Source organism: Lepus europaeus, chromosome 7, assembly GCF_033115175.1.
Source record: "Lepus europaeus isolate LE1 chromosome 7, mLepTim1.pri, whole genome shotgun sequence".
Classification (NCBI taxonomy): Eukaryota; Metazoa; Chordata; class Mammalia; order Lagomorpha; family Leporidae; genus Lepus; species Lepus europaeus.
Genome location: NC_084833.1, coordinates 16,989,026 through 17,004,214, shown reverse-complemented (window position 1 = coordinate 17,004,214; position 15,189 = coordinate 16,989,026). Strand labels below are relative to the sequence as shown.

The following is a 15,189-nucleotide window of genomic DNA, read 5'->3' as shown; positions in this document are numbered from 1 at the left end:
ATGGATAAACTTCTAGGAGTGGGATGGCAGGGTTATATGGTACATCTATTTGCATATTTCTGGGGGACTCTCCATACTGTCTTCCCTAATGATTGTACTAGTTTACATTCCTACCAACAATGTATTAGGGGACATTTTTCTCCACATCCTCACCAACATTTGTTATATATTTATTTTTGAATGGTAACCTTTTTTTCCTCTTTTTAAAAAGAGGTATTTATTTAGTTACAATGAGAAAGAAAGAGTTAGAGATGTCTTCCATTTGCTAGTTCTCTCTCAGATGGCCACACTGTACAGGGTAGGGCTAGGCTGAAGCTAGGAGCCAGGAGCTCCTTCCAGGCCTCTCATGTAGATATCAAGGCCCCAGGCACTTAGGCCAGAATTATAGCCTTTCTATTGGGAGTGAGTTGAAGCCTCAATTTTTTAAAATTTGCATTTCCTTGATGGTTAGTTATTTTGAGCATTTTCTCATGTGTCTGTTAAAAATTCCTGCTCATTATCTTTGCCCACTTCTTAACTGGATTTTTTAATTGTTGTTGAGTTCTTGAGGTCCTTATATATCCTAGATATTAATCATTTATCTATTCATATTTTGCAAATATTCTCTCATTATGTCAATTGCCTCTTAACTTTATTGAGTGTTTCTTTTGCTGTGCAGAAGATTCTTGGCTTGATGGAATCCTATTTCTCTATTTCGAATGTTATTATTTTTGCTATTGGGGTCTTATCAAAGAAGTCATTGCCTATGCCAACATCTTGCAGTGTTTTCTTCTAGCAGTTTGATGACATCAGGTCTTAGATTTAGATCCTGATCCACTGAGTTGATTTTTGTATAAGGTGTAAGTTCAGGGCCTTGTTTCATACTTCTGCATGCAGAGATCCACTTTTCCTAACACCATTTGTTGAAGAAAGTGTCATTCTCCAGGAAATGATATTAGCTTGTTTGTTGAAGATTAGTTGGTTACAGGTTATGGGTAATTTCTGGGGGTTTCTATTCTGTTCTATTGTTCTACATGTCTATGTGCCAGTACCAGGCTGTTTTGATTATAACTGTCTTGTAGTATGTCTTGAAATCTGATAGTGATATGCTTCCAGCTTTTTTATTTGTTGTTTAAGATTGCTTTAGATATGTATGGTCTCACGTATTTCCATTTGAATTTTAGGGTCATTTTTTCTAGATTTGAGAAAAATGTTCTCAGTATTTTGACTGGAATCACATCAAATTAGTAAATTACTTTGGGTAGTACATACATTTTGATGGCATTAATTCTTGCAATTCTTCAACACAGATTTTTTTCCATCTTTTTGTGTCTTAAAGATACCTTCTATTTCTTTCTTTAATGTTTTATAATTTTCATCATAGTGATCTTTCACAACCTTGGTTAAATTTATGCCAATGCATTTAAACTTTTTAGCTATTGTGAATGATAATGATTTTACAAATTATGTCTCAACTATGACATTGTTTGTGTATACAAATGTGATTGATTTTTGTGTGTTGATTTTATAACCTGCAAATTTCCCAGACTCTACCATGAGTTCTAATAGTCTCTTCGTGGAGTCTTTTGGACTCTACATATAGGATTATGTCATCTGTAAATAGAGACAGATTATCTTCTTCCTTCCAATTTGTATCCCTTTGACTTATTTTTCTTGCCAAATCGCTCTGGCTCAAACTTGAAGAACCACACTGAATAGTAATGGTGAGATTGGGCATCCTTGTCTGGAACCATATCATAATGGAAATGCTTCCAGGTTTCCCCCATTCAATATAATATTATTTATGGGTTTGTCATATATTGCCTTGATTTTATTGAGATATGTTTCTTATATACCCAATTTGCTTAAGGTTTTATCATGAAAAAATGTTGCATTTTATCAAATGCTTTCTCTGCATCTATCTAGATAATCATGCTGTTTGTATTTATCAATTTGTTAATGTGATATATCACATTTATTGATATGTGTATTTTGAAGAATTGCTATTAAGTCTTATTTAAATGTTTGGTAGAATTCAGCAGTGAAGCCATTCCATCCTGGCCTCTTCTTTATTGGAGGACCTTTGTTACTGATTCTATCTACTGTCAATGTATTTGACAATCTGACATTTCTCTATTGCTCATTTTATGGTCTTTTCTTTGTGTTTTAGTTTTGAAAACTTGACTATAATGTGTCATGGTGAAGATCTCTGATCATGTTTATTTGGTATTCTATCCATAGAATGTAAATATCTTTGTCCAAATTAGGGAAATGTTCTGGTATTATTTCACTAAATAAATTTTCTAAGTCATTCTGCTTTTCCACCTCTTCAGGAATACCAAAGACACATAAATCTTGTTGTTTGATGTTATCCTATAGCTCCTGAATACTTTTTTTGGTTTTTCTAATTTTTCTTTTATTTTTCTGACAGATATTTTGAAAGCTTTATCTCTCGGCTCAGATGTTTTCTTATGCCTCTGACTCTTAAGCCACTGACTCTGTTGTTAAAACTTTCCACTGAATTCTTTTATTTGACATATTGAATTCTTCATTTCTATTATTTCAGTCTGAATTTTCTTTAATATTTCTATCTCCCAGCAGAATTACTCATCTGTGAAATTCACAGATTTCTTTAACTCATGTAATTGCTTTTTTTTGAGTATGTGAACAATCATCCTTTTGAATTTCTTTGCAGACATTTCATCAATTTCCTCATATTCACAGTCTAATATTGAAGTATTATTGTGTTCCTTTAGAGGAGCCATATGTATTTCTGTTCATGATTCTTGTATTACTAAAGTTATTTTTATACATCTGGAGAAACACACGTTGATATTGCCTCTGGAGTCTTTGTTGTTGGTATGTGCCTCTAAGTGTAGTGGAAGGCCTGTACCATCAGGTGATATCCAGAGTATGTGCTGGGTGGGGCCAGGGAGCTCTGGCCAGAGATGATGAATGGGGTCAAAATCCAGGATAATACCTAACTTAGGAGGGTGGATTTCCTCTGTAATCGGTAAGATAGAGAAGTTGAATTGTCCTGGCTGGCATGGTTACTACCTCTCCCCTTCTCTGTGCCAAAACGAATTTCTGTGTGCCTGCACTCCTGACTCACTCAGACATATGGATTACACAAAGAATCTATTCACTCCGTAGTGTGAGCATGGAACTCTCTGCAATGTCCCTCCCAGTACTCAGGGAATTCTGAGCTTCTGGAGCTGGCAGAGTCATTTCCTAAAGACACAACCACACCCCACACACTCAGCAGTTTCTTGGCCTATCACACAGTCACAGGATTCCCACAGTTGCAGTGTGCAGGGTTCCCACAGTCACATGCTGTAGTGGATCCACTCTTGCCTTGCAAACTTTCTCATCCAAAGAGAGATCTGCCCCATCCCTGGAGCCAGTTGCCTGCCTAATGGAGGAGAAACATACCAAGTGGCTGCCCTGCCCCCTGCCAACTCTCCAGACCAGAGTCCACTTGACTTATTCTGGGATGATGTTGCTTCCCCTGCTGGCCACTGGTCACTCTGGTGGTAGTGGGGAGGGAAGCAATGTTCCCTCTGTTACTAGAGTTCTGTGGACACCCTGCTCCCTGCCAAGTTATCCATCTTGACTCAGTGTTGGTGGAAATTGTAAGGCTCTTCCCTAGAGGTGATTACCAGTGGAGGACAGGCTTCTGCAGACTCCGCTCACCTTGCCCTGGGAAGATGGCTTCTCTACCAATTGCCAGGTGTGGGAGTCACTGGTGATGTCTTGTTAGCTGCTGCTTGTCTGTAAAATCTTTGCTGCTCCATGAAGTCTCTCTTCTTTCTGTTAACTTGTCACTGAGATAATCTCTCCAGCTATCTCCTAGGAATTCAGATACTCCTCTGTTTTTCTGGTATCTTTGTGTGATCAAAATCAGCATGTATGATCCCTATTTAGCCATATTGAAAATATTATTCCCTTCTTTTCATTTTTTCGTCCTTAAAAAGATTTATTTTTTTATTTGAAATTCAGGGTTACATAAAGGAAGAGGGAGAGACAAACAGAGAGATAGAGTGGTCTTCCATTCACGGTTTCACTCCTGAGATGGCAGTAATGGCCATGGCTGCTCCAGACTGAAGCCAGAAGCCGAGGCCTTCAACTGGGTCTCCTACAATAAGGAGAAGGGATCCTAACAACCGGAACAGGAACTGTTGCCCATATACTATGGCCAATATTGGCTCCCTCCCTCTTCTATGGAGTAGGTTTTATTGGAAAAGAGTTTATGGTGTATTTTTAAAACTTTTACTTTATTTATTTGCATGCATTTCATAAATACGACTTAGGAACATAGTATTTCTTCCTACCATACCTGCCCTCACAACCATGTTCCCACTCCAACTTCCACTTCCCTCTCCTGTTCCCAGTCTTGTTTTCTATGAAGACCTATTTTCATTTAACTTTATATGAAGGAGATTAACTCTATTCTAGGTAAAGAGTTCAACACTTTGTATGTGAAAGAAAAAGAAAAAGGAAAAGAAAAAATAGAAATAAACAAAGAAAAAATCGCTCCTCAACAGACCAGACAGACTGTCAAAGTCATTGCATCTCAAAGGTAATTTTGTTTGTTGGGTTTTTTTTTGAACTTAATTATCTTTAAAGAAGAATCCAGGAATGGTACATCTTTTGCAAGCACTTAGACTTAATTATAACTTAAGAAACATAAGAATATACTCCACTTAATCTATTAAAATGGGGGCTGGCACTCTGGTGTAGCCAGTAAAGCCACCGCCTGCAGTGCTGGCATGCCTTATGGGTCCCGGTTCGTATCCCAGCAGCTCCACTTCTGATCCAGCCTTTGTATACACAGGTAATTCTTTGGCTGAGAAAGAACTGCTAAGATCAATCCCATTCAAAATAGCTACAAAAACAATCAAATACCTTGGAATAAACTTAACCAAGGATGTTAAAGATCTCTATGATGAAAATTACAAAACCTTAAAGAAAGAAATAGAAGAGGATACCAAAAAGTGGAGAAATCTTCCATGCTCATGGATTGGAAGAATCAACATCATCAAAATGTCCCTTCTCCCAAAAGCAATGTATAGATTCAATGCAATACCAATCAAGATACCAAAGTCATTCTTCTCAGATCTGGAAAAAATGATGCTGAAATTCATATGGAGACACAGGAGACCTCGAATAGCTAAAGCAATCTTGTACAACAAAAACAAAGCCAGAGGCATCACAATACCAGATTTCAGGACATATTACAGGGCAGTTGTTATCAAAACAGCATGGTACTGGTACAGAAACAGATGGATAGACCAATGGAACATAATAGAAACACCAGAAGTCAATCCAAATATCTACAGCCAACTTATATTTGATCAAAGATCCAAAACCAATCCCTGGAGTAAGGACAGTCTATTCAATAAATGGTGCTGAGAAAACTGGATTTCCACGTGCAGAATCATGAAGCAAGTCCCCTACCTTTCACCTTACACAAAAATCCACTCAACATGGATTAAAGTTGACTTTTCACTTTGATGATTAACTCTTATAGTGCAGAAACTTCTCAATTTTATGTAATCCATTTGTCAATTTTGGCTTTGATTGCTTGTGCCTCTGGGGTCTTTTCTAAGAACTTGTCTATGCCAATGTCTTGTAGGGTTCCACCAATGTTTTCTAATAATTTGATGGGATTGTGCCGTCAATTTAGGTCTTAAGTCCATTTATAGCAGTTGGTGTCTACATCAATAAATTAGAAAGACATTAAATAAATGAGCTATCAGTGCATCTCAAGGACCTCGAAAAACAATAGCAAACCAAACCAAAAACTAGTAGGAGAAAAGGAATAATTAAAATTAGAGAAGAAATCAACAAAATTGAAACAAACAAAAAAACAATACTGATCAACAAAATAAGAGCTAGTTTTTTTTTTTTTTTTGACAGGCAGAGTGGACAGTGAGAGAGAGCCAGAGAGAAAAGTCTTCCTTTTGCTGTTGGTTCACCCTCCAATTGCCGCCGTGGCTGGCACGCTGCGGCCGGCGCACCGCGCTGATCCGATGGCAGGAGCCAGGTGCTTCTCGTGATCTCCCATGGGGTACAGGGCCCAAGGACTTGGGCCATCCTCCACTGCACTCCCTGGCCACAGCAGAGAGCTGGCCTGGAAGAGGGGCAACTGGGACAGAATCCGGTGCCCTGACCGGGACTAGAAACCGGTGTGCCAGCGCCGCAAGGCGGAGGATTAGCCTAGTGAGCTGTGGTGCCAGCCAAGAGCTAGTTTTTTGAAAAAATAAACAAAATTGACACACCATAGGCCCAACTCACCAAAAAGAGTGAAGCCCCAAGTCAATAAAATTAGAGATGAAAGAGGAAATGTAACAACAGACACCAAAGAAATAAAAAAGAATCATCAGAAATTAGTACAAAGAGGTGTATGCCAGCAAACTGGGAAACTTAGAAGAAATGGCTAGGTTTTCAGACACATGCAACCTACTTAAATTGAGCCATGAAAACATAGAATATCTAAACAGATCCATTACCAATACATAAATTTAATCAATAATGAAGACTCTCCCAATGAAGAAAAGCCCAGGACCAGATGGCTTCTCTGCTGAATTCTATGAGACATAAGAACTAATTCCAATTCTTGTCAAGCTATTCAAAACAATTGAAAGGGAAGGAATCCTCTGAAATTTTTTCTATGCAGCCAGCATCACCGTAATTCCTAAACCTGAAACAGATGCAACAGAGAAAGATAACTACCGATCAATCTCTGATGAAATAGACGCAAAAGATGATTCACGCAGACCAAGTGGGATTATCCCTGGTATGCAGGGATGGTTCAAAATTTATAAATAAATCATTGTGATGCATTGCATAAACAAACTGAAGAACAAAACCCATATGATTATCTCAATAGATGCAGCAAAAACATTTTATAAAATATAATACCCTTTCATGATGAAAATTCTAAGGAAACTGGGTATAGAACAATCTTCAACACAATCAAGGCAATTTAGGACAAACCCACAGCCAGCGTTCTATTGAATGGGGAAAAATTGGAAGCATTCCCACTGAGATCTGGAACCATTGCTATTCAATATAGTCCTGGAGATTTTAGGCAGAGTCATTAGGCAACAAAAAGAAATCAAAGGGATACAAATTGGGAAGGAGGAAGCCAAACTATCCCTATTTGTAGATCACATGATTTTATATATAGGGGATCCAAAGACTCCACTAAGAGACTGACCTTTGGAACTCATAGAAGAATTTGATAAAGTAGTAGGATATAAAATCAATACACAAAAATCAACAGCCTTTGTATATACAGACAATGCCATGGCTGATAAAGAACTTCTAAGATCAATCCCATCAACAATAGCTATAAAAAAATCAAATACCTTGGAATAAATTTAACCAAGGATGTCAAAGATCTTTATGATGAAAATTACAAAACATTAATGAAAGTAATAGAAGAGCAGGGGCCAGCGCTGCAGCACAGTGTTTCAAAGCTGGGGCCTGAAGCACCAGCATCCAATATGGGCACTGGTTCTAGTCCCAGCTGCTCCTCTTCTGACCCAGCTCTCTGCTATTGTCTGGGAAAGCAGTAGAAGATGGCCCAAGTTCTTGGGCCCCTGCACCCATGTGGGAGACCTGGAAGAAGCTCCTGGCTCCTGTCTTTATATCAGAGGAGCTCCAGCCATTGCGGCCATCTGGGGAGGAACCAGAGGATGGAAGACCTCTCTCTTTGTCTCTACCTCTCTTGGTAACTTTGTCTTTTAAATAAATAAAATAAATCTTTAAAAAAAGAAATAGAAGAGGATATAAAAAAAGGAAAAATCTTCCATGTTCGTGGATTGGAAGAATCAATGTCATCAAAATATCCATTCTACGAAAAGCAATTTATGCATTCAATGTGATACCAGTCAAAATACCAATGACATTCTTCTCAGATATAGAAATAATGATGCTGAAATACATACGGAAATTCAGGAGACCCTGAATGGCTAAAGCAATCTTAAACAACAAAAACAAAGCTGGAGGCATCACTGTACCAGATTTCAAGACATACTATTGGGGACTGGCTCTGTGGCATAGTGGGTTAATGCCCTGGCCTGAAGTGCTGGCATCCCACATGGGTGCCGGCTCTAGTTCTGGCTGCTCCACTTCCAATCCAGCTCTCTGCTATGGCCTGGGAAAGCAGTGGAAGAGGGCCCAAGTCCTTGGGCCCCTGCGCCCATGTGGGAGACCCAGAAGAAGCTCCTGGCTCCTGGCTTTGAGTCGGTGCAGCTCTGGCCATTGCGGTCATTTGGGGAGTGAACCCGCAGATGGAAGACCTCTCTCTCTTTCTGTCTCTCCTCTCTCTGTGTAGCTCTTTCAAATAAATAAGCCTTTTAACAAAAGACATACTACAGGGCAGTGATAAACAAAATAGCCTGGTACTGATACATAAAGAAATGGACAGAGCAATGGAACAGAATAGAAATGCCAGAAATCAATCCAACCATCTGCAACCAACTTATCTTTGACCAAGGAGCTAAAACCAATCCCTGGAGCAAGGACTGTCTCTTCAACATATGGTGCTGCAAAAACTGGATTTTCCCATGTAGAAGTATGAAGCAAGATCCCTACATTGCACTTACACCTTACACAAAAATCCACTCAAAATGAATTGAAGACTGAAATCTATGACCCGACACCATGATTTTTTTGCAAATTTCAGGATTTCATTCTTATTTATGGTTGTCTTTATCCAATCAGCAATTGATAGACATCTAGATTCATTCTGTGTCTTTGTTACTGTAAACATGGAAGTGCAGGCATCTCTTCATATACCGAGTCACTTCCTTTGGATATATTCCCAGAATGTGAGAGCTAGGTTATATGGTAGATCCATTTTTTTATCTCTAATTTTCACCAAAGAGGAATTAATGATACTTGTGGATACCATTGTGGAACATATTTCATAAAGTGCACTTATGGAATTAAAAACTTATTTTAAAAAAATTAGGATATATACGTAGATATGGTCAAAGAAGTCTAATGGTTTACTGTGCACCCAACACAAAGTTTCAATGATAATCAATTCAGAGATGAAGTAACATCTATACTAGGGTATCTCAAGGGCAGCATTTTAAAAAACCCTTTTATTTAATAAATGTAAATTTTGAAATTACAACTTTTGGATTATAGCTGCTTTCCCCCCTATAACCTCTCTCCTACCCGCAACCATCCCATCTCCCACCCCCTCTCTCATCCCATTCTTCATCAAGATTCATTTTCAATTATCTTTATATACAGAAAATCAACTTGGTATATACTAAGTAAAGATTTCAACAGATTGCACCCACACAGACACACAAAGTATAAAGTACTGTTTGAGTACTAGTTTTACTGTTAATTTGCATAGTAAAACACATTAAGGACAGAGATCCTACATGAGGATCAAGTGTACAATGACTACCATTGTTGATTTAACAATTGGCACTCTTATTTATGATGACAGTAATCAACTGAGGCTGTTGTCTTGAGCTGCCAAGGCTATGGAAGCCTCTTAAGTTTGTCAACTCTGACCTTATTTAGACAAGGCCATAATCAAAGTGGAAGTTCTCTCCTCCTTTCAGAGAAAGGTACCTCCTTCTTTGATGACCCATTCTTTCCGCTGGGATCTCACTCACAGAGTGTTCTTTCACTTAGGTCATTTTTTTTTTTTGCCACAGTGTCTTGGCTTTCCATGCCTGAGAAACTCTCATGGGCTTTTTAGCCAGATACGAATGCCTTAAGGGCTGATTCTGAGGCCAGAGTGCTGTTTAGGGCATCTGCCATTCTATGAGTTTGCTGTGTATCCCATTTCCCATGTGGATCGTTCTCTCCTTTTTAATTCTATCAGTTAGTATTAGCAGACACTATTCTTGTTTATGGGGCAGCACTTTTAATACTTTCGGTCAAATATTTCATTGATGTTGATGATTGACCTGTGTATTGTAGAATGCTTCTTACCCTCCCTATGGAACAATAGAAAGTGTTTTCACACATTGACAATTATCCTGTTGGGTGAAGAGTCACCTTTGATTGAAAATCTTATCCACACCTCGGGCAAAGAGCTGTCCTATTTCGGTTTCAGGACATTTGTGGTCCTTCTTCCTTTGAACTACTATTTTGAATGTTGTCACTTTGCTTACAATCACATGGTTAAGTGCAGGATAAGTAGGAGCTACATCTCACTGATCTCTGAACTGCTCCAGGCAGAGTTAAGAACTCTGTGAACGTTGGGTGAGTTTGCTCACATTTCCTATTGATTTCTGAGGTTGTCTCCTACAAAGAAGTTTGAGATTTTACCACAAGTTTGAATTGTTTACTACAAGGAGTTTGAAGTCTTGCTTCCCATGAGGTTGCCTTCCTGATTAGGGAGAGGATAAGGTCTCTTGGGACTAACCTCTCTTCTGATCCTCCCTTCTCCCATGGTGTCTCTTAAGCAGTGTGGACTTATGGCAAGCCTGCCAGGGTTCACAGAGAACACTTGGGAAGCAAGTCAACTTTGCTTTTTAAATATTCAGTTGCAGTTGTGACTCTAGTGGCTCATTCTCATCATTCCCAAGCCTTAGGTTGCAGGAGGAGCAGTTCCTCCATCCTGATACTCCAGTGAGGCAGGAGTTCCTGCTCTCAGCTTTGCTGCAGTCCTTCTTGATATATTGATTGTGAAAAGTGAATAACCCCAGGATCTATTCTCAAGATCTTATTTGCATCTCTTGGTCAGGACAGGTGAAGACACTGGGGTGAGAACAGCAAAGCTACAGTAACACTGGAGTGAATTTTGTGGCCTTGGAAGTCTCCTACATGTGATGTTTGATTTCATTTTGAAAGCAAAGGGCATGGTACCAAGAGCACATGGCATTTTACAAAATGCTCTTTTATTGGTCTGATTGGTGGATGGAACCTCAAGCACTGGAAATGGAGTGGTGAGCAAGTTGTGATCTCCACCATCAGGAAGCTCACATTCTGTGATGCTGAGGCTCTGTAAATTAATTATAATTCTGCATGGTAAGCTCTGTGATTCGATGAGGGCCAATGGACTGGGGAGATGGATTTTCTGAGAGACATCCAAGGTAATGCATAGCAATGGGACTTATACTAAGAAGAGTCTGGGAATGGGATTTATGGCATTTTGGCATATAATGGTCTTTGAGTTTTGGAGAGGTTAAATCACTTTCTAAATATTACACAGATACTACCAGGAAAAAAAATCTAAATGTAAACCCAGGAATCCAGACATCTGGCAGTGCTTTCTCTCATGAATGGTTATGTAGTAAAATTCTTCAGCTGATCGGAGAGTTTAGGGCTACTCTCTGCCCTCTTTTTTTTCCTGTAATTGGAAGTTCTGTCAATAATTTTCCTGTTTAATGGTGGTATTCACCCACTTGAGCCTGTCCTATTTACTGAGAGAAGGAAGTTTTGAGGTGTTAGTGGACATCATCTGGCTCCTGGTCTTAGGTGCCCTAGTGTTGCAGTGTATGAAGAGCTGCGTTTATACAGACAGACCTCAATCACATTGGATCAAGACTAGCATCGACTGGCTCATTTGAAAGTCAGTCTTATTTATGTCCTAGGGTGTTAGAATGCTTTGCTATGAAGAATAATGCATCCAAGTAGGAGGACATATGGAGGAGGTACTGGACCTTTGTTGACACTGGAGGAATATGATTGATTGGAGGGAATGAAGACACTGTAAAGAGAAAAATTGTGCATGGATTGAGCTGGGCAAGAAAGGGACAAAATTACCAAATGATCAAGTGAGATAGGAATTTGGAGGGGAAGCAGAAATGAGGGGATGCTGGGTGCAATGGGGGAGTACCAGGGGTGTCTCTTCTGCAGACTTTTATGGGCATAACGAGAGGTTGGGGACACCCTTAGGAAAAACAAGGGTAGAAAAGGAGCAAAGAGAAATGGAATGAAGTCTGCATGGAAAAGAGTTAAAGACATTAAAATTCAATTGATGGATGTCTATCATAGAGACTGTTAAAACTATCTTGCCCCACATTATCCCATGAAGGCATGTATTAACTTCTTTATAGGGCTTCCTCTTCTGGTCTGTTTCCTCCAGTCCAATCTCTACTGAGTGATTTTACTTTGTAGTTGAAAAACATTCTTGATTAATCTCTGTTGCCTCCAGATAGCCTCCTAGGCCCATAACAGTATTTTGTAAGTTGATCCTAGTCTCTACATACAGCTTTTTCCCCCTATTTTTCCCTTTATTCCAACTTCATGTGCTGCATAAACACTCTCTGCTTTCTTAGAATGATCTTTCTTCTTCACATGAATAAATCCTATTTGTGGTTCAATATCCGGTTCACAAATTTCTCACATATACAAGAATTTTTATGTAATTCACTTACACAACAAAGAAGTCTTATTTTGTATCATTTCAGATCACACCATCCAAATTGTTGACTCTTGGTGGCAACCTCATGGCTAGTGCAGACAATGTGACTGAATTCATCTTTCTGGGACTTTCTTCTAATCCGAAGGTGCAGAGAGTTTTCTTTGTGATATTTCTGCTCTTGTACACAGCAATTGTGCTGGGGAACTTCCTCATTGTGCTCACGGTCACGACCAGCAGAAGTCTTGGCTCCCCCATGTACTTCTTCCTCAGCTATCTGTCCTTCGTGGAGATCTGTTACTCCTCTACTACGGCCCCCAAGCTCATCTCAGATCTACTGGCTGAAAGGAAAACCATACCTCTGTGGGGCTGCATGACACAGCTTTTCTTCATCCACTTCTTTGGTGGCATCGAGATTTTTCTGCTCACTGTGATGGCCTATGACCGTTATGTGGCCATCTGTAAGCCCCTCAACTATATCACGATCATGAACCGCCAGGTATGTGCTGCCCTCGTAGGAATAGTGTGGGTGGCAAGTTTTGTGCATTCCTTTGCCCAGATTCTTCTCATCTTCCACTTGCCCTTCTGTGGCCCCAATGTGATTGACCACTATTTCTGTGATGTACTTCCCTTGCTCCAACTTGTATGCTCAGACACCTTCCTCATTGGTCTGTTGATTGTGGCCAATGGTGGGGCCCTGTCTGTCATCAGTTTTGTAGTTCTCGTGGCGTCCTATGTGGTCATCTTGCTCCATCTGAGGTCCCGGAGTTCCGAGGGGCGGCGCAAAGAACTTTCCACCTGTGCGTCCCACATCACCGTGGTTGTCTTGTTCTTTGGGCCCTGCATCTTCATCTACCTGAGGCCTTCTACCACTCTGCCTGTGGACAAGATGGTAGCTGTGTTCTACACTGTGATAACTCCACTCCTCAACCCCATCATCTACTCCCTCAGAAATGCTGAAGTGAAGAAGGCAATGAAGAAGCTATGGAAGAGGACAGTGAGACTAGATGAGAAGTAGACACTGTCTCTATTGATCCTTGAGTCTGTAGTGATGCTGATTCCAAACTGAATGTGTTGAGTGTAATGGAGCAATGTTCCTAAGAGTTGTTAGTTCTAGAGTTATTCTAACTGGTGTCCATCTTTTAAACCTTCATGTAATCATTTATAGAATATTTTCTTTTTTGGATGTGCTGTAATATAACATACAATTTAGATGATATATAAGAATTTAAATTTAACAGACACATTTAACAGACATATAAATATTGTTTCTATTTATAGGGTACTCTTTGATGTTTTGAAGCATGCATATATTGTTTTATGTCCAATCAGGTAAATGCATCTATTTTTCAAATGTTCAGCATTTCTTTTTGGTGGCAACATCTAGAATCCCATCTTACAGTTTTTTTCTTTTTATAGAGAAATATATGGTACACCAATATTATCGATAGTACACTGTTATGCAATTGATATTCCAGATTTTCTTCTTATATAACTATAGCTTAGGTCATTAATCAACATTTCCTTTTTCTCCCTCTTGTGACTCTGGTAACCACCATTATAATTCTAACTTGTATGAGATTGTTATTTATTTATTTTAAAACTTTTATTAATAAATATAAATTTCCAAAATACAGCTTTTGGATTACAGTGGCTTTCCCTCCCAGTAACTTCCCTCCTACCCGCACCCCTCCAATCTCCTGCTCCCTCTCCCATTCCATTCAAATCAAGATTCATTTTCAATTATATTTATATACAGAAGATCGATTTAGTATATATTAAGTAAAGATTTCAACAGTTTGCACCCACACAGAAACACAAAGTGTAAAATACTGTTTGAGTACTAGTTATAGCATTAATTCACATTGTACAACACTTTAAGGACAGAGATCCTTCATGGGGAGTGAGTGCACAGTGATTCCTGTTGTTGACTTAACAATTGATATTCTTGTTTATGGCATCAACAATCACCCTAGGCTCTTGTCATGAGTTGCCAAGGCTATGGAAGCCTTTTTTTCATTTATTAAACTTTTATTTAATGAATATACATTTCCAAAGTATAGCTTATGGGTTACAATGGCTTCCCCCCTCCCATAACTTCCCTCCCTCCGCAACCCTCCCCTTTCCTGCTCCCTCTCCCCTTGCAATCACATCAAGATTCATTTTCAATTCTCTTTATATACAGAAGATCAGTTTAGTATATATTAGGTAACGATTTCAACAGTTTGCCCCCATATAGCAAAACAAAGTGAAAAAAATACTGTTGGAGTACTTGTTATAGCATTAAATTACAGTGTACAGCACATTAAAGACAGAGATCCTAAATAATATTTTTTAAAAAAAGTAATTAATTTTCTATGCCATTTCCAATTTAACACAGGGTTTTTTTTTTATTTCCAATTATCTTTATATACAGAAGATTGATTCAGTATATAATTAGTAAAGATCTCATCAGTTTGTACCCACGCAGAAACACAAAGTATAAAAATACTGTTTCAGTACTAGTTATAGCATCACTGCACATTAGACAACACATTAAGGACAGATCCCACATGGGATGTAAGTACACAGTGACTCCTGCTGCTGACTTAACAGTTTGACACTCCTGTTCATGGCGTCAGTAATCTCCCTAGGCTCTAGTCATGAGTTGCCAGGGCTATGGAAGCCTTTAGAGTTCACTGACTTTGATCTTATTCTGATAGGGTCATAGTCAAAGTGGAAGTTCTCTCCTCCCTTCAGAGAAAAGTACCTCCTTCTTTGATGGCCCCGTTCTTTCCACTGGGATCTCACTCACAGAGATCTTTAATTTAGGTCTTCTTTTTTTCTTTTCCATGGTATCTTGGCTTTCCATGCCTACAATA

At 39.1% G+C, this 15,189-nt stretch overlaps 1 protein-coding gene across 1 annotated transcript; it reads left to right on the top strand.

Annotated features, from left to right (window-relative positions):
* The first annotated feature begins 12,416 nt into the window (after positions 1 to 12,416).
* On the top strand, positions 12,417 to 13,346 carry LOC133764337 (olfactory receptor 4X2-like). Its single transcript, XM_062198005.1, has one exon. It carries the CDS (start codon positions 12,417 to 12,419, stop codon positions 13,344 to 13,346), a length of 930 nt encoding a protein of 309 aa, XP_062053989.1.
* Positions 13,347 to 15,189: the final 1,843 nt, after the last annotated feature.